Genomic DNA, 20,084 nt, shown 5'->3' with positions numbered 1-20,084 from the left:
GATCTCCTGTCTCAGACTCCCTGGCCAAGCCGTGACACTAACAAACTTCCTCAGCTGCCCAATGTTGAGCTTGTCCTTTCAACTTATCTCAGCAACTGTTCTGGACCTGTTAATCCTTACAGGACTAAAAGCCTCAGCAAACTCAGTTACCTGTTTCAAAACTTGAAACTGAATCAGCAGCAGGATGAGGTAGCCCCAAGGTAACCAAGGGGCCTGTGACTGATAATTGTTTCCTGTCTGTGCCCTCAGGTTTGCAGACAGTCTCGGTTCACGAGGCATCAGGAACCACAGCCATCTCTGCCACAGCGACTGGCTACCAGCAGTCCCACCTGAGTGCAGCCAGAGTGAAGCAAGCGGTATCTTCCAGAGGACACAGTGGGTGGGACCATGGGCAAGGCCAGGACGGCTCCTGGTTTTGTGTAACTTCTGTCTGGATTCCGAGGGCCTGGACCTCCCTTACTGGAGATCACTACCTGCTTGATTTTTCCTTGTTTCCCAGCATCTCTTGAGGGCTTCAGGCTAAGGTGCTGCTTGGAAGGGGTTGGGGGAGAGGGATCCAGTGGGTACATTTGAGGAATTAGAAGGGTTCTCCAAGGATGGACCTGTGTGGATGATACCCACCCTGTCAGACTACCCCATAAGCTGCTACTGAAATGGTGTGGAGACAGTAGGTACTTGTGGACAGGGAAAGTGGGGGGCTTGTGTCCTTGAGAGCCAGGATGCTAAGACAAGGAAGCTTCCTCTGGGAGAAATCAGTTACCCTTTGGATGTTCTGATNTTCACTTATCCCTGTCCCAAATGTCCATTCTTTTGTAGAACTTGTTAGCTTTTGAGTGGCCTCACTGGGGCTCCTCTCTGGAGCCTCACACCCCACAGATGNCCTTTTAAGAACTTCACTTATGCTTCCAACCTCTCTGGGGGCCAGGGGTTCTCTCTGCCTCCCTGGCATCCCCTGGGTACTAACACCACTTGAAGCTTCCATTCCTGGAATGAGGTTTCTACCTGGAGCATCTAGCTTGACTCTTTTCAGAGGGAACTGGTAGTGTCCATGGTCTTACGGATCTGACAGTGTTGGCCTTTCTCTTTCAGCATGACCCTCTAGTGCCTGTGTCAGCCTCCATCGAGCTTATTCTCGTAGAGGATGTGAGGGTCAGTCCGGAAGAAATGACCGTCTATAACCATCCTGGTGTCCAGGTGTGACCCTTTGCCCACCACCTCTCAAGTGAGGAACTGTGCACTCTTTGCCACCCAGCCTGACCCCTCTCACNCCCACATCTCCCTCCAGGTGGAACTCCACATCACAGAAGGCTCTGGATACTTCTTCCTCAACACAAGTACCCAGGACATCATCAAGGTGGCCTACCAGGACACCCGGGGCGTAGCTCTGGTAAGCCTAGGCATGGGGATCCCAGCTGTCTGCTCAGGCTCACATTATTCCAGGCCTCCCTGGTACTGAGCAGAGCCTTGAGCTTCTGAGTAGCCCTGAAGTTCTGTGGTTCCCGTGNTACCTCTGTGCTTTCTCTTCTGCATCTGCAATTACCCGCACTGTTAATTACCTAATTCTTCCCTTTCAATCAATCTTACGATTCATCTTTTAATTATTCTTTTATTACATAAGTGGCTTTGTGGTAACCCTAAGACGCTTGCATTTCAAAGCTTCTCCTGTGCTCTCTTCACTCCACCACCTCTCCACAGTTCCCACTTCACCCTCTCCTACTCAAGGACCTGATTGGACCTCTGGCATGGAGGAGGAATGGAGCGCCCTGTCTCCTCATGCCCTGAGCTGCTCTTTCTTTCACATCGTCATGTAGTCCAAAGTTACCTTACTTGTACTTTTGGCCCTTTTGTTAACACAGGATTAGAGCTCTCTAGATCCTCTTTTCTTTTCAATGGTTTCGTTTTGTTTTATGTGTGTGAGTACTGCATGCTTGTATGTGTACCAATGTATCAAGTACATTGCAGTGCCCTCAGAGGCCAGAAGAGGGNGACAGATCACCTAGACCTGGAGTTATAGCTGGTTATGAAAGGACATGTGGNTGTTGGGAACCAAACCCAGCTCCTCTGGAATGGCTGCCAGCCAATGCTTTTAGTCACTGAGCTATCTCTCCAACCCCTAAATGTTCTTTCATTAATAGAGCCAAAGAAAGAAAACAAAGAACTGTCCTAAATGTCTACGCATGTGTCTTATGGGGTATTTATGTAGCCGTTAAATGAAAAGTTACTCTTGAAAGGAAGTCCAGAATGATACCTGCACACAGTGGCAACACTTGCCTAATCGGGCATCGCCACTGGGCAGCTCTGAGCTCAAACTCTGCTTCCTCTGTTGAAAGTGTACTTGCCTCATTCCTAGAATCAGGGCTCCCCCTCACTCTGAGGAGGTCCAAGATGACAGGGTAGTGGAGTAGAGGGTGCGTGGCTTCAATCCATGAAGTCTGGTTGGCAGGCTGGCTGTGACTCCCCGGGCCCTTACTTTTGACCTTGCCTTGTTCCTGCGGCTGAACCCTGAAAGGCTAGCTGCAGCAAGGAGGTACTTGTGTTCCAGGGAGGGCTCTGACCCAGGCAGTGACCGAGGCCTAGCACCNCCTTTCAGAAACGCTGGAGTGTGTTGTCCACCCCTACTCTGGCTGTCATGTGCTGGTGTTGGTGGCTTCAACTCCCCACATTTCTGTTGCTCCTGATTTTTCCCTCCACTAGCTCTCTTAGCCTATAGATCACAGAGTTAATGACCCTAAGCTGGACAGAGGAACCAACTGGGTGTGAGGAATGTGACTGGAAGTATTGGACTTGAGGGTTAACTGTGGTGCTGGGTATCAGGAGCTGGTGGGGACAGAGGTAAACCGGAGGGTATGGGATTTAGGGGTTGGGGGACGAGTGGCAGTGTGTGCCTCTGTTGATGCCTTTGATGCTGGCTCTTGTCTGCTCAGCTTCATGTGTCATGTGGAGGTTCTTAGTANGTTACAGATGCGGACAGCCGCCCTCCACCATCATGCTTAGAGTGTTTTCCTGCCTGGGAAGGAAACCNGATAGATAGCTACCTGTTACCTTTGAGCTCTTCCAGACTCATCCCCTGTCCCAGCTTTTACCTAATTTACTACTTATCTCTATAGATTTTCCCATTCTGCACAGTTCCTTGTGAAGCAGATTTGTGTCCCCTGAGGAGTAAAGCCATCCACCGTCTTTGTGGCTTTTTCTGTCCTCTTCAAATTCTTGTGTCTTTTGGATAAATGTCTATTTAGAACCTTTGATGGTTATTCTTTTTTATTAAGTTGTAGAACCAATTATATTCTAGATATAATTCATTCATGAGATGCGATATGCACATATTTTTCATTTAAGGCTTATCTTTTTTACTTTCTTTGTAGCATACTTTCAAGCTTATGTTNTTAATTTTTGGTTAAAATAAAAACTAAGATAAAAAATTATATTTTTGATTTTTTTTAATTCTTGATTTTCTTTTAAAGTAACATTTATTTACACATCTACTGTGTTGGAGGTGAGGGGAACATGCAAGCCACAGCATGTGTGTGGATGTCAGAGGGCAGCATTGGCANTTGGTTCTCTCTTTCCACCTTGTGGGTTCTGGGGACTGAACTCTGGGTAGGAGCCTTGGCGATGAGCAGCCCTGCTGGTCTGTGCTTCTGCCTTTCCTGACCCCCTGAGGGTCTATGGCCAATGGCACTCCTGATGGTTTGCTCTGTTTGCTTTTAAGTTTTGTCTACACTGAGTTAACTGTGGTGTTTGGTGGGAATCCGGGTCTTCTGTGGCTNTTCAGCAGTCCTGGCAGCCTTTGTTCTTTTTCTTCTGCACTGGATGATTCTGGCATCCTTGTCAAAATCCAGCAGAGATATGAGCTCAGTTCTGAGGCCACCAGCTCTGCGTGAGTTCTGTGCGACCCACATGTCTTTGCTTCTGTCCCACCACCGTGTATACATTGCTGCTTCATAGCAAGTTTAACATCNTGTGAGTCTTCTGGCTCTTTCTTCAAGTCTGCTTTGACTGTTTTGCATCCCTTACAATTCGATATACATTCTCAAGTCAGCTTGTCAACTTATATATGAAGCCAGCTAGCATTCTGCCAGGACTTAGGTCGGCCCTTTAACAGTAAACAACCTCTGTCCATGAGTGAGGTATTACCCTGTCACCTCAGCCTCCTTTGATATCTTTTGGTGGTGGGTCTAGTTGGGAGTGTTAAGTTTTATACTAGCTTTGTTAACTTTATTTCTAAGTATTTGTTATTTTTCATGTTAATAATTCTAAGTAGAATTGTGTCTTAAATTTTATTTTTCTCACATCTGGCTTTCTGCATATTAGTCTCATATTCTGTAACCTTGCTGAACTCTTAGGAAGTTTTAGTGGATTCCCTAGGGTGTGTGTGTGTGTGTGTGTGTGTGTGTGTGTGTGTGTACGATCATGTCATGTGTGAATATAGGTAATTTGACTCCTTCCCTTTGAATTTGGAAGTTTTGATCTCTTTTTCTTGCCTTATTGTCCTGGCTGCAGTCTCAAGTACAGTGTTGAATAAAAGTATGAGAATAGCCATCACTGTCTTGCTCTAGGTTGTGGGGAGAAAGCTTGCATCCTTCCATCACTAAACATGATGTGGTCATTTTACAGATGCCTGAGATGGGATAGTAGTGTCCACGGGGCTTTTAGGCAAGGCTGAAAGTATTTTTAAATATGTTTGTGAAGATAAAGACAGCTAGCATTCCTCACCCCACCCTCATCCTACCTTGCCTCTGTTAGCTTAGATGCAGATGGGGCCTCTGGGTATTCACAGACTCAGTACCTCCACGGTTTCTTCNGATTCCCAGAGCTTCCAGCAGAAAATGAATGGGTATCTCCATGATGCTGCTTGCTCTACTTCTGCTCAGAACTTTTATCTTACCTGTGAGAGAAGGGTGAGGGTATTGGGCAATAATACTGTTCCCTTGACCAGATCGTAAATCTCTGCTTCCGCCCTGTAAAGGAGTGTGGTCATGCTGTAGGGCTCTGGTCACAAACATGTGAGGTTGTCATGGGTCTTTCNGCTGTCAGACTGGTTGACACTGGACTTAGAGCAGATGCCCACTACATCCCCTTTCTCGCCCATGATTGGTGAGTCAGAGATCAGCTCATNTACACAGGTGCCCATAGGCACATAGGCAGTGGTAGTGTAGACCTAAGAGAATTCTGGCTTTTCAGTGACCAACAAGCTGAGGAACCCAAGGATGTGCTTATGAGCAAGCTATGTGTGGTGCTGCCTTATTCCAGTTAATAAATGGCCATCTCTACATCTTGTTTAGATTTAATGAAGAGGCAGNATCAGAAAAGCCAGGTGAGAGGAGACAAGTGGCTCAGGGGAATACTATGGTTGCACCTCACTCCATATTCCTAGCTGTGTTCTAACTGGGCTCTGTGCGAGGTTGACTTACATATGATACTGATAAGGTCAGCACACTCTGTGTCCACCTGCGGGGAGCATCCAGTGCAGCTGATTTAGAGCCTGTGGGAGTCAGTCATAGCAGCTGTGAGAGGGGCGTGTNTATACATGCTGCTGGTTGGTCCCAAGGATGCTCCTCTCCCCAGGCTCTCTAATGTGACTATGCACTGGCTCTGCTTATGGCCTGGGGACCTTTCGTTTTTCTGTCCCTCTTTCCTATATGCTTATGTGTTAGGCCTTTGTTTTGAAATCTTTTATTTTGTTTCCCTTTTTAAAAGATTATTTTTAAATTTAGCATTTGAGTGTTTTGCCTGCATGTATGTGTGCAGCAAATGCATTCAGTGCCTGCAAAAGTCAGAGGAGCACATCGGAGCCCCTGGAGGTAGAGTGNCGGATGGTTTAAGCCACCATATGANTGGTGAGACTAGAACCCAGGTCCTCAGGAAGAGCAGCCAGTGCTCCTAGCCACTGATCCATCTCTAACTTTTTAAATTTTTTTCAAAGATTTATTTATTTTATGCATGTGAATATACTATCTTCAGACACACCAGAAGAGGGCATCAGATCCCATACAGATGGTTGTGAGCCACCATGTGGTTGCTGGGAATTGAACTCAGGACCTCTGGAAGAACAGTCAGTGCTCTTAACCACTGCGTCATCTCTCCAGCCCCTGACTTTTTCATTTTTATGATCCTGGGGTCTCCCTAAATTTTCTGGTTGACCTTGAACTCCTTGGCTCCAATGCTCCTCCTACCTCAGCCTCCTGAGCAGCAGGAACTGTGGCTGTGATACTCATACTTTTGCCAAGCGTTTTCATTTGTTCTTCTCTATAAAAGAAGGAATAATTGTACACCCCTCTGTGTGAGTGTGCCTTGTCAAAGCTTGACACTAGGAGGAAAAGCTTTAGTTGAAATTCATCCGCACATCTGGAAACATACCTTATCTTTGTGTCCTAGAGATTAAAAATAACTTCCTGCTATCAAGAAGAAGGGAATTTGAAATCAGGAGATGTGTGTCAGTTGCCGTAGCAACCAACAACAGTTCCTCTTAGATTACCCTTCTTGAGTAAGCTGAGGGTGAACCTATGGCCAGAAGAAAGACCTTTCATCCTGGAGCAAGTGCTCTTCCGAGACTGGTTTTGGCTTGGCTCTGTGTATAGGCAGTGAACCTTTGTTTGTTTGTTTGTTAGAAGCTGGAACCTTTGTTTGAAAGACTCAGCCCTACAGTTTCCCCTAGAATCTTCTTCAGACACTGCCATTCTGGGGTTACCTCTGTGTGGGTATCTGTACCCATCTTCACAGGGTCACAGTGGGCTACAGCCATTCTGTCCTATGGCCAGTCTGGCTCCCTGGGAAGCAGCACCTTGGAGGCATGCCTTCTGAGTGTGGCTTCCATCCCAGCAGGTTCTGTGGAAGAAACACTGACCTTGGGTCTCTGCTTTCTCCTCCAACTACTTCAAGGGGAAATCGGGTCCTGTTTCCTTCTTCTCTGGAACCTGCAGGATCTTTCAGGGTGTTGATGGGCTGTGACGGGTGCTCCCAGCTTCCTTCAGAGGGCTGTCTCTGAAGGACACATTTGCACATTTCTTTGGCATTTTGCAGCTGCTAATTAGCAGCATCCTCATTTCTCTTCTTCACAGACAAGAAAGCCCACAGCCGTTCTCACGTAGCTCCTAGACAATGCTTCGTTCTTCTCTATTGATAGGCAGTGGAGACGCCACAGTGGCTCCTGTATGTATGGAGTTGGATTTTCAGTGTCTTTGGAAGAGATGTGAGTGTGTAATTCACACAGCAGGCTATGGTGGAAGTTTTCATGCCCACACAATGAACCCCAGGCTGAGCAGGACTGATTAGTTTTGCTCACACAGCCCCCAGAACCCTCTGCAAGGGACCTGTATTTTATTTTTGGCAGGTTTGCACAAAAGAGTGTTTACCTGATTTAAACTTAAAGCTTCTTCCGTCTCAACCATTCCTCATATTTCATGAGTCCTCTGAGCACAGCCTGTCACTGAGAACTTGGTGTGCCCTGAGTACTTGACACTTCTTTGTGCTGTGTTCATTTGAGAAAGCTTTAGTGCATAATATGATGGTAACAAGGAATAAGGCTCGCAGGCTCTGCTCTGGAGAGCCATATTTATCGCAGGCTCTGCTCTGGAGAGCCATTTCTTTATCTCCTTAGTACTGCAGGATGTGGTCAGCCACGATGCCCTGGGACATATGCAGAAGCATACTGGTGATGAATTGGTAGGAGGCGATGGCTGTAGGGCTTGAACTCAGGTGTCCACATCTTCTGTGAGGCTGGTTGTAGATGGTATGGTGCCTACTCCATACTCTCACCTTTGGGAAGCTTGCAGAGCTGAGCACAGCATGATGTTTTATCCAGGCTGATTCCTGGATACCTGTGGTCTTCATGTGAGCACTGATCATCTCTGTAGACTGCTGGGTGAGAGAGACTGAAGGTACAGGTCCNAGTCCTCTTGTGTGGTCACTTGGCCTACTTCACAGCATCAGAAGAGAGAGAAGCCAATGGTCCAGTGACGGTCAGAAATCTTGCTGAGGTCTTTATTCATCTGAAAATGTCACCTGCCACAATAACTTTGAAGTGTGAACGGGCCCCAGGAAGGCGGGGCTGGTGAGCTCATGGGCCATGCAGCGTCTTAATGAGCAATAATGCATTCATCATCTCCAGATTGATGACAGGACTTCCCCTTGGGCTCAGTACTTGATGACATNCTCAGTGGCATTGTCAACACTTAGAAATGAGAACTCTTCCCAGACACCCCCACTGCCTCTTCTCAGTGTTCTTGAATGTCCATCAGGAAGCATGTGGTGACAGACTTGAGAAGTATGAACCACCTACAGTTTAGTGAGGAGTGGTCCAGGGTCCCTGTGTGGCCACCAGCTGTTGGTTGGCTCTCTGTGTCCCTCTGTGCTATTTCTTTGTCTTCGGTGTGACCTCATGTGCCAGTTTCAAAGCTTTGTTACCAGGCAAAGCTGTGAAGTGAGTCCGGGAGCTGAGCAGGCTAGACCCCACCGCCTCCCCACAGTCAGCCTGGCACTGTCCTCTCCGTCTGTCATCCGGAAGGTGACAGAACGTCCATTCTCTGGGAAGCCAAGTGGAAGAGGAATTGATTTCCCCACTGCCATTTTATGCCTTTGTTTAAAATGTGCAAAGTGATTTTTTTTCTTTTTTGAAGGACATAGGGAAAAACAAAAATGAAAAAGCCCACCCACGTCTGCGTTGCCCACGTGGGTCTGTCGGCAGCGTGTGCACCATGTAATTTCCTCAGGTTGTAAAGGACACACCAGCTCCTGACAGCAGCAGCTCCTGCATGAGCAGCAGCCCAGGGCTCAGGTCATGTTCTCAGAGGTGCTCCTTCCTCCATGCCGGTTTGCATGAGCTTTCTTTAGGGGAAATGTAATAACAGCAAAGCCAGATGACTGGTAGCTTCTCCACCCATACTTAATGTGGCTAGCAGCAACAGCTCAAATCCCACAGCCATCATTTTGGAATGTAAGTATGATTCCCACCCTGGGAATCTTTGTTAATCTACTTTAAGCCATCATATTAAATCAGCCAGGCATACCTCATCTGCTTAGATGTGCCCTGGAGCGCAGTTACACCTGCATGTAGCAGCTTGGCCCAGCTTTCCAATTTTGTCTACACCTGGTTACCTGTGGGCTTAGGCCTTTCTTAGCTTAGCCTTTCCTTACTGGCCTCTCTCCTCTGTTCCTGTTCTGGAAGCTGCTGGCCTTGCTTCTCTGTGAAGGAGGCAGTGCCCCTGAATGGGGCACGAAGCTACTTGGGTCAGATCTCTAGCTTCCCTTCAGGCTGTTTCCACCCATCTTTGAGGCATGGTTTGTTCTTCTGTGTCTTGAAGTTGCAGGACCAGAATCCATAGGGTCTGTGTTCTTTGCAGAGGTCTCCAGAACTTCCCGTTGCTAACCAAGCTGGTTCACGCAAAGCTGCGAATCCATGTCTAATCAAGGTGTAGAGGTTTTGTGCAGGCTGCTAGCCAGACACCAGGCTCTGTGTGAAGTCTTCTGGAAGATACAGGTCAGCATAGAGGGGAAAGGCAAGATGAAAAATTCCACAGTGATGAGAGGATGTCAGCCCAGTGGAGGGAAGATCATACCTATCCAGTGAGGAAAGTGAGGCTTGAAATTAGAGCCAACAATTGAGAGCTGGGGTAAGAGGCAGAAAGTTGGTTGTTTCCCTTTGGTAGAGAACCTATCTGCCACCCCCCCCCCCACACACACACACACACAAATTCTTGGTATTGGAACTTGTGATGAGCTTCTTACTGAATGCATTTATACCCTGAGCTCCTCTGTGACAGAATGTAATTGGCAGTCAGTCACTGCCCCCACCCCCTCTCCCTGCCCCTGCCTGCTCAGCTGAAACACATGCCTAGGGGACATGTGACAGGTTCCTGTTTGATGTCAGATGTCTCCTTGAGGAGCCACTGCAGCTGAACCAGTGCTTGGAGCTGCAGTTGCTTCTGAAAAATCTCCACAGCATGGGGCTGCATGATGAGGAAGGATGAAGGGGGCTAGTAGAACTGAGGGAGTGAGAAGACTAGGAAGTCCAAGCTTGTGTTTGTTATTCACCTAGAACTTCTTAGTTGCTTATGACTCCAAGCAGAGCTGGGTTGCAGAGATGGGTAGGTCACCCAGCAGTGGGCAACCTGGGTGGTCTGTTCTCGGGTCCATTGTGCTGTGAGTTCAGAGATGAATTCCCTTTGGCAGCAGCTGCCCCCAGCTCTACCAGCTCCTGACATGCATCTTCATCTGGGGGCGGGCATGCTGCTGTTATTAGAGCTGACCAGNCCATCCTGGGGTTGAAGCTTCCGCTTCCAGGTTACCATGTGTGTGTTCTCATCCATCACACTTCGGTCAAGTCCCCCTCGCCCCTATTTGTATAAAATGCATAAAGTTGAGGTGAATGCTACATGGAGTCCCCCCAGGGGTAATACCCTCTGCAGTTCATGCCCCGGCTGCTGGGGTGCCTGAGGAAAGGTGCCAGAAGGCCTTCTGTGTTCACTTCTTTGAAGCACTGACCCTTTGAACAGAGATGGGACCTGCAGCCTTGTGACCCTGTCGGCCTCTGCTTTGCAGGTGCACCCTCTGCTCCCAGGCTCATCGACTGTCATGGTCCATGACTTGTGCCTGGCCTTCCCAGCCCCCGCAAAGGCCATCATTCACGTCTCTGACATCCAGGAGCTCTATGTTCGAGTGGTGGACAAGGTCAGTAGCCACTCTGCATGCCACCCTCTCTGCTGATGCACATAAAGCAGAGACAGTGTATCCTGGGAGGTGCTTCGCTTTTCTTCCTGAGTCCTGCCCACCTCTGACCACTCCAGGGTGGCTGAACTTACGCTGCCACCTCTGACTCCTGTGCTTCTTACGGACAGTGTGAGCTGACATCCCTACTATATTTCTTCATTCCATTTGTCATCAGTAAAGCTTGACAGTAAATCCTGCAGGGTTGACTGAATTAGCCTTGACTTGGGAATGCATGTCCTCTGCCTCACATAGGTTATCCACCAGCCTGCCACACACCTTGCTGAGCTTGGAGTTTTGACCCGGGTTGGGGAGCGGGGGAAAGATTCTTGGGAATTTCAGAGACAAATGAGTAAAACTCAGTACTGCCAAGTGCTCCTGTGTTGTGAATAAGCAACAGACAGACCTAGGTTTTCCTTTTGTGTGAATGGGAATCTCATTTAGAGCTGAGGTGGCTAAAGCTAGGTTTCCAGAGCTTACTACCCAGTCCCTGTTTTCCTGTGCTGGTGAAAAGGGTAGTGGTTGAGAGTGGCATNTTCAGGCAGCTTAGACTTCATAGCTAAAAGCATTATTAGCTCAAAAGCTAAGAGTATTACCCAGCCTCAAATATTCCTGAGTGTTTTCTTATAGAGACAGGCTGGCTGTGTATCTCAAGCTGATCTTTAACCCACTCTCCTACCTCAGCCCCTCCTGATGCTACTACAGCCAGCTTCCCTCTAGCATCCCTCTAGTTTCCTGATGGATGCATTAGGAAATGTGCCTACTGATACATTGTATAGGTTCAGACACTGAGCTCCTCTGTTCCCCTGTGATTCTAAACTGTGTCCTGTTTCCCTAATTCAATTGATTGNCCACTGGTAGTGAGTAGAGTCCATGCCTCATGTTATGGCCAAGCCTTCCACCCCCTGGGCCCTGTAAACTCGTCATTTTTCACTCACTGATTAGCCAAACCCAGACATCATTCTGGGTGCCTTGTACCCAGTTCCTAAGTTCTGATTCAGAGGTTGGTGATGCTGTCTCTGAAAGCCTTGGGTGCTACGTGGTGGAGGAATGATCACTGGGAGACTACCTGAGCCTGTGCCTTAGGTGGAGATCGGGAAGGCCGTCAAAGCCTATGTCCGTGTGTTGGACTTCTACAAGAAGCCTTTCCTGGCCAAGTACTTCACCTTTATGGACCTGAAGCTTCGAGCAGCCTCCCAGATAATCACGCTGGTGTGAGTACTCACAGGAGTCAGGGGGAAGGGTGTCTTGGGGGTGGAGCTGATTTCCGTTGTAGTCTCTCAACAGCTCTTCCTTGGAGGAGATATCTAATGAGTCTTTTTGTCTCAGGACTCTGGATGAAGCTCTAGACAACTACACAGCCACATTCCTCGTGCATGGTGTGGCCATTGGCCAGACTAGCCTGTCTGCAAGCGTGACGGACAAATCTGGGCAGAGAGTCAGCTCTACCCCACAACAAATCGAGGTAGTTCTGCTCCTTTTGCCCTGTGTGGGCTGCATCTTGGTTGNACATGTCTTTCTGGTGACAGGCTAGGATTTCAACTACAAGGAGAAGCCACATTGAAATCTGTGACTTCCTATGTTCTCTGAGCAAAAGGCATAGTCACCAGCTCTCAAGTATGTAGATTGCAGCAGTTAGATGCAGAACCAGAAGGAGCTTGAGATGTTGGCTTCCTTCTGTGGCACAGGGGTCCAGGCAGTTCAGAGAAATGCTTGTGCTTTGTCCCATGGCAAAGGGACAAACAGAAATTCTTTCAGAAGCCATAGACTGCTTTTAACTTGTGTAGTACTAACTAACTCCTACAGTCCTGAGCCTTAGCCTAGGTCCAGAAGGGCCATGAGCACCTACCAGGGCTGTGCAGACAGAAGAGGTCAGAAAGGAGCTTCCTGGGGCAGGTCTTTCAGGAGCTCCAGGGTCCCTACACCATCTCGGTGTGATGCAGTCTATCCTGCATCTAGGTTTTCANGGGCACCCCACTGTAGGAAGAAGTCAGGGCAGCCTGGGTCAGGCCACCTTACCCAAGAATCCCCAGATATCCACTAGCAGCAGCAACAGTACCATCTCCAGCAGGTTTCCGCCACACAGGGGTGGCAGGCTTCATTGATCTGCCTTTAGAATCGGGCAGAGGCGGTTTGTGCCTCCAGATGGAAGTGTGCCTTCCTCCTACTGGTGGTGAGGAATTCGTTTCTGCCTATAAATAGCTCAACCCAACCAAGACTAATTCTCAGCACAGAGCAGTCTCCATGCTCTCCTCGGAGCACTTCTTACATGCTTGACAAGTAGGAACTTGTGGGGGCTGTGGGGCAAGGATGGTACAGAAATGGGGTGTCCACCTTGGGTACTGACTGTTCCTGAGCCCTTCCTCTTACAGGAAAATGGTACAGCTCTTGAAGTAGAGCCCTGTTCCAAGATAGTTTGCTTTCAGTAGTGCTAGAGGCAGCTCTCCAAAGAGGGAGTAGTCAGGACTCTGGAGATGAGAGCCAGTCACAACTTCAAAAGTCACCCTCAATTACCAGAGAGCTTGTCAGGCCTCAAATCACAGAAATCCACCTCTGGCTCCCATAGGTCTCAGGTAGATCAGACCAGAGAATCCCTGACAAGTCCCCAGCTGCTAACTGGGGCCCACATCGAGTCCTGCACTGAGAGATTCATGGGTTTCTCAAGCACTGTGTGGTGCCCCGGCCCCTACTGGTTACCCTCAGCTGAGGGATGTTCATACCCCATGTTCAGTGCATGTCATGTACAGCCAGTGCCAACTTGCAGATGCCAGTGCCTTCTCTCTTCTGTCTCCACATCCAGGTCTTCCCCCCATTCAGATTGATACCCAGGAAGGTGACACTGATCATTGGAGCCATGATGCAGGTGGGAGCCACTGTGGGTCTACACAGGCCTTCACTGTCAGCATCTCACCCTTGAGGGATGGTGAGGACTCTCCAGCATGGCAGGTGCTGATGAGAGCCACTGTTTCTCACTTCTCAGATCACCTCTGAGGGGGGCCCCCAGCCTCAGTCCAACATCCTCTTCTCCATCAACAATGAGAGTGTGGCAGCAGTGAGCAGCTCTGGGCTGGTGCGTGGGCTCATGGTCGGCAATGGCTCTGTGCTGGGAGTCGTGCAGGCAGTGGATGCAGAGACTGGCAAGGTCATCATCGTCTCCCAGGTATCTCACATGCCACTGATGAGTGGCTCTTGGTGTGGTCAGTTTTCTGCTCGGTTTGGTCTCTGCCTTTTTGAGGACATCCAGACCTAAGATGGCTCTTCTACAGACTAAGTCTCTTAGGTTCTTCCAGCTTCTCTCTGGGATAAGATCTCTACTATCCCTAGACCTACAGGTTCTCTGGTACATGCTGCAGAACACTGATCTCAGAACTTGGCATTCCTCGGTTTATGTTTTGCTACCTTCTGCCTTTGCAGATGAATTGTGTGACAAACCTGCTAGTGGCCTGTGGCTGTTGTGATTCTGAGCCTTGGCCCAGGACTCACTGAGGTCAGAGCTCTGAGTCCTTTTGTGCACTGTCTGCAGTGGCTCCTGAGCATGTGGTGACAGGATGGAAAAGGCCAGTCCTGATGAGATGCTCTGTGTGTGACCCTATATGCCTGGATTCACAGCTGGGTGCTAAAAGCATGCTGTACGGTTGCCAATAATTCTAGACCTGGATTTATCGTTCAGTGTTCTGCTCGTCTCTTCCTTAACCACTGGCCCAATGGCTCTGGCTGTCTAGGTTCTTTGGTGGACTTTTTATTTTTTTGACCAGCAGAGAAGCTAGAAGCCCCAGTGGAAGCAGTTGTCTTCCCCTGGAGGCTCTCCCTGACCCACACCAGTGATATTGTTGACAAGAGGTGACAGTTTTCAAAGGCTGACAGCGTCCCTTTCAGGAATGCAGTGGGGGGATCATTTCTGCTCCCAAGAAAGCCTGATGATAAAATCAGAAGAGCATCTGGATTCCCTGCCACCTCCACCTCCTTTGCCACAGTGGCTTACACACAGGCATCCTGGAAGACTCCTGTGATTCCGCTCATAGAAGAGCTCATGTGTGCAATGACAGGTAGTTCATTCAACCCTCAGTCACCCCATCCCTCCAGGAGGCCCCTTGTGGGCAACCTGTGCCACTCTCTACACTGGAAGCAACTAAGCACATGCCTGGAGGCCTGATGAATGGCCATCCCCATGGGCCTGGTAGTCCTGGTTCCCTGAGGCTGACTTTGATCCGACATTGAGTTCATTGATTGGCTCCCTTTTCTTGCCGTTTCAGTATCTGCCTCCAAGAATCCAAGTTAAACCACAAAGTCTTTCTGAATGGCAGAGGCAGCCGTCCCAATTCTGTGTATCGATTTTTGTGGAGATGGCAAGGAAGCACTAAGCATATAAAACCGTCCCAGTGGTGCCCAGGGTTCACACGGGCATCCCAGAGAGTGAAATGAAAGACTCCAGCATGCCCTGCTCTGTTTCCTCTGTACAGAAGACTGGCTTCTGAAGCTGGCTCTTTTAATCTCCTCTGGTCAGGCAGAAGGCACAGCCCTGGCCCTCCCCATGCCCTTCTCTCTACTCTTGCCCTGGATCTCCCAGATGTACCTTCTCTCTGGTCTCACCTTGCTAGGCCCTCTCCTTCACCTGTCTCCCATCATGGTCCTTGGCAGGATGTGGGGGTTGTGTCCCCAGCTATTCTGAGAAGGCTCAGCCTGTAGTTTTCACATCCACACTGGGCATATGATTCTATCANATGCTGCTGGCTCCATCTGTCCAATCCTGAACACAGCAGCATCTTAAGGCCAACGGGTGATTCAGAAACAGCTGGAACTGAGCAGTGAGAAAGATCAGGGACAAGAAGGACTTACTGGACCCTTCCTATGAAGCAAGCACTTTACTTGCCTAAATAATGGCACTAGGCAATGTCTTTTCTATTGCTATGACAAAAATACCTTAACCAAGGCAACCTTTAAAAGAAAACATTTAATTGGGGGCTTGCTTAGTTTCCAAGTATGTGTCCATGTCCATCATGACAGGGAGCATGGCAGCAGGCAGACAGGTATGGGGCTAGAATAGCTGAGAGCTTACAGCTTAGCCATAACCACGAGGCCACGAGGAAGAGACTAGAAATGTCATGGGCCTTTGAAACTTCAAAGTCCACCTGTAGTGACAACAAGGTCATACCTATTAGTGCTTCCCAAACAGTTTCTCCAACTGGGGACCAAACCCTGAAATATGGGAGTTTATGGAAGCCATTCTCATTTAAACCACCACAGCAGAGAAGGAATATGGGCTCTACACATGCAGTGTCTAAAGGGCTATACACCTTATTAGTCCAAGGNTCCCATTAGTTAGCAGCATCTGAAGAAGCCAGTGCAGGAGGAGTTAGTCTTTGGTCGAATTAGTTGATACATGGAATTAAGGATAAAGGAAGGGTAAGGCCTGTTGCTATCAGATGTCCTGGTTCCTCTATTCATCCCTGTATCCTGGTGAGTCAGAGAGGCAGATAGGCTNNGTACTGGAGTTGGGAACATCTGAGGCCTGTCCTGAGAGGTCCACACAGCCTAGAGAAGAGCAAATCGGGTTCTTGCTGCCAGCCTGTGGTGCTGATTGCAGCATCTGGATTAAACAGGATAGAGCTGCAGGGCCAGGACCAGACTGGGACTCCCAGGGTGTAGGGAGAGAAAAGGCCGGTCCCATGGAGTGAGCCATCCCCAAAGCAAGACCTCCTCAGGCAGATACTCATTCAGCAGCTAGGCTGACACCTGGCCATGACACCAGATCATGGGTCTGTGGTACCTGTTCTGTCATGTATGTTCCATACACTTATCCCATTGGGTGATTGCAGTAGTACTCGAGGTGGGGTTGGCTCACATCACAAATTAGCAGAAGGGTCATTCTGTCCAAGGTCACACAGCTGGATGTGGTTCTGGTGCCTTGTAGCTAGGCAGGTGCCTCCTTCCCCTGGAGGGTTCTTAACACTNGAGATGGCCTGAACCTCTGCTCTCTTCTAGGATCTTGTCGAAGTGGAGGTGCTACAGCTCCAGGCAGTGAGGATCCGTGCTCCGATCACACGAATGAGAACCGGGACCCAGGTGAGGTGGGAGCCTGATAGTTCAGGAGGCCTTATACTCTGGGCCCAGGCTCTTAACAGGCCACTGCTGGAGCATCATGTCGTGTGAGGGAACCACCTCTACCCTTCATGCATGGAGCGTGTTGATGTGTGGGGAGGTGCTCAGACACATACAGCACGGGTGTTACACTCACCGCCGGACTCTAAGTTTGTGATTTCTTCACTGATCCCTACGAGTTTCTGAGTTACTGCCTTTCTGTGGCTAGGCTGACACCTGGTCTGANACACTAGGTCATGAGTCTGTGGTACTAGCTCTGCCATGTATGCTCCACACACTTGTCCCATTGGGTGATTGCAGTAGTACTTGAAGCGGAGTTGGCTCGCCTCACAGATGAGTAGAATGGTGCTATTCTGCCCAAGGTCACACAGCTGGATGTGGTTCTGTGGTCTCTTAGGGAATGCGAGTCTCCTGAACAGTGGAGTGACATTCTCTTCCATCCTCTGTGCTTACAGTTATGCCTGGGTGACTTACAACACCTACTATGCTGTAAGTGCTTCTGTGTGGCTGTCAGACCGCATTGCATAGGGAATAAAGATGAGACAAAGTNCAAGAGTGTCTCTGACTGACACAGTCTTTTCTGCACTGTTTTGGTGCATGACTGAGGAACCTGGGGTCATAGAGGTCCAGTGGTAAGTGATGGGCTAGCCTGGCTTGGCGTCCTTTCCTTACTGTTAGCCACATCACCCTCGTCAGCAGCAGGCGCTCAGCAAACAGGTGGTAGTGTTCACCTCACTGTATCCATTCCCAAGAACAGTCTCCCTGCTGAAGCAGGAGAGAAGCCCGAAGGCATGGGGCAGCTGTGTGGTATTGTAAGGTAAATTTGGGCATCTTAGAGCTCTAGGGCCCATTTCAGAAAGGAACCTTACATACACAGCCTTTTCCCACAGTAGCNGGGAGTGAGAATTAATCTGGACTATGTGTGTTGTTTGCATTGTGTCAAACTTCCTGATCCTCTGCCCTGGCCTTGTCGGGTTAAGAAAAAGGAGAGCACAGTTTCCACTGCACAAGGGAGGCAGGAAAGCTTTGGGGCCAGTGGGGATGGAGATGTCAGGGAGTGGGGTACCCAGTGCTGCTGGAACCAGCAATTACAGGGCCTGGCTTCCCACAGATGCCTGTCTTTGTCACCGGAATCACCAGCAACCAGAGCCCTTTCTCCTTTGGCAATGCTGTGCCAGGCCTGACCTTCCACTGGTCTGTCACCAAAAGGGATGTCCTGGACCTTCGAGGGCGGCACCATGAGGTAACCTCCCAGAAATCCCAACCCCTGTCTGAATCAGCATCCTTGCTGGGTGAGGGTCCTACCACATTGCTGCACAGGAGTCTACACATTGCTGTTTGGAGATGTATCTGTCCCTGTTCTGTTTCCACAACAAAATACCACAAGTGGGATACTTTATGGAGAAAAGGAGTTTATTTAGTTGTCAGCTTGGGGAGTTTCACAGCATGGTACCAGTGCTAACAGTGTCCTGATGAGGGGCTGTGGGTCACATCACAGCAAGGCAGTCATGGCACATGGCAGTTGGTATGAGAAGTGTAGAGAGAGATGGAATGATGAACCAGAAAGCCAGGGCTTGAAAAGAGAAGAGTCTGCCTCGTGTGTGTGTGTGTGTGTGTGTGTATACTTACCTACATCTGAACACACTGTTAGGGATTAACAGGAATCCCTCAAAGTCTATGACGACCCCTTTTGAGGACAGTGCCCCAACAGCAGTCACCTTGTTCCCTTCCACATGGTCTCCATCACTTCTTGTGCCCAAATTTACAATAGAAGAACCCTAGGGGACAAACCATAGTCAGGTGGCTGCTAACAGAAGGCAACACGATGANCAACCTTGCAGGAAAGTCACTGGACTTCCAGAAGGCTCTGGGACAGAACATGTAATTTTGCTCTAGCTTTTTGTCATGATGCCAGAAAGTCCCGGGTCTTTGCTCTGATATAGCTCAGGGCAAACTCCTGTCTATCAGCCCTCCTNCAGGATCCCAGTCACCCCTAAGACCTTGGAGCTGGACAGGAAAAGACTTGGAATTAAAGCCCATGGACAGCAAAGGANTTGCNTAAGGCTTGCCCAGCTAGGGAGAAGTGAATAGAGTACCAGCTCCTATGGCTNTAGGCTCTAGGCACAGGATCCTTGGTTACAGTGTCCTGAGGGAGGTTGCCATAGAAGGCCATTCTGGTCTTTGCCACAATGGTGGAGCTGACAGCAGGAGAAGGCCAAAGCCATGGAAGAATTCCCTAATTCCCCAGGTTTACACACCATAGGGCCCATGCTTGTTAGGGCCTTGGCCCCAGTTCCAAGATATTGCCCAGATTGTTTGCATAAGACACCAGCAATGTGATTATTCAGGTACTATGTATCAGTGGCTCTGCAAGAAACCCTGCATGGCCCAGCATGCTTTGGAGTGACTACTGACACACCCGTGCACACAGAGTGCTTGGGGACATGCTGCTCTAAAGACAGTGGCTCGTGTGTGAACACAGAGCTTTCTAAACACCGCCCCCTCATGCTGAAATGTGGCTGGTGGTGCTGGAAGGACGTTGTTTCACTCTGGGTTTGCCCTCTGACCCTGGCAGCAAGACAGTGGCTTTGAAAAATGTCAGATTCCATTCTGGGATCAGTGTGTCTATCTATCACCTTCTGAGGATGCTGGGGCCCCCAGGCCTCTGTCCTGGAAACACATTTGATGTCTTTCCCAGGTATCTATCCGGCTCCCACCTCAGTATAATTTTGCCATGAATGTGTATGGCCGAGTGAAAGGTCGGACTGGACTTCGGGTTGTAGTCAAAGCTCTGGACCCCACAGCTGGGCAGCTGCATGGTCTCGGCAAGGAGCTCTCAGATGAGATCCAAATTCAGGTAAGGGGCTGGGGTCAAGAGCCACATGAAAGGGAGAGAGCGCTGGTGACCTGAGTCCTAGGATGGGGGCTTTGTGCCACCGCAGCCATGAGGGCCTCCTAGACTGCTGAGGAATTTGAGGCATACATCCTCAGTCTCCATTATTCATCAGGGCAGGNGGCAGGTGGAGAGAGGAGAGGAGAGTGTACAGAAGGTGCCAGGGAAGGCAGAGATAAGCCTGACTACAGCTCCAAAGGGGAGAGGGCTTGGCTGGTAAATAACCTGTGCAGTGGCCTAGAGATGCCAGAAATGCAGTTCACTCTTAGGTCTGGGAGCATCCTGATATTGGGACAGGAGCCCATCACGTCTGAAATTTAATCCTGTGCATTTATTTAACAATCACTTCTAGACTTCCTAATAGAGGCAGGCTTGCTTTTCTCTGCTTCTG

The 20,084-nt window shown here is 49.2% G+C and overlaps 1 protein-coding gene across 1 annotated transcript in view; it reads left to right on the top strand.

The window, feature by feature from the left end:
• Positions 1 to 20,084, top strand: part of Nup210 (nucleoporin 210) — a 105,995-nt gene that overhangs the window by 64,870 nt on the left and 21,041 nt on the right. Inside the window, exons 17-27 of the mRNA XM_029478233.1 lie at positions 250 to 356; positions 1,090 to 1,194; positions 1,286 to 1,387; positions 10,537 to 10,665; positions 11,788 to 11,915; positions 12,031 to 12,166; positions 13,502 to 13,564; positions 13,682 to 13,861; positions 16,684 to 16,764; positions 17,912 to 18,043; positions 19,499 to 19,657. Coding sequence (XP_029334093.1) covers positions 250 to 356; positions 1,090 to 1,194; positions 1,286 to 1,387; positions 10,537 to 10,665; positions 11,788 to 11,915; positions 12,031 to 12,166; positions 13,502 to 13,564; positions 13,682 to 13,861; positions 16,684 to 16,764; positions 17,912 to 18,043; positions 19,499 to 19,657 — 1,322 coding nt within the window. The remainder of the gene's footprint in view (positions 1 to 249; positions 357 to 1,089; positions 1,195 to 1,285; positions 1,388 to 10,536; positions 10,666 to 11,787; positions 11,916 to 12,030; positions 12,167 to 13,501; positions 13,565 to 13,681; positions 13,862 to 16,683; positions 16,765 to 17,911; positions 18,044 to 19,498; positions 19,658 to 20,084) is intronic.

This window comes from Mus caroli, chromosome 6 (assembly GCF_900094665.2).
Source record: "Mus caroli chromosome 6, CAROLI_EIJ_v1.1, whole genome shotgun sequence".
In the NCBI taxonomy this organism is placed as follows: domain Eukaryota; kingdom Metazoa; phylum Chordata; class Mammalia; order Rodentia; family Muridae; genus Mus; species Mus caroli.
The sequence above is the reverse complement of the archived record's forward strand: the minus strand, read 5'-3'. Positions and strand labels throughout refer to the sequence as shown.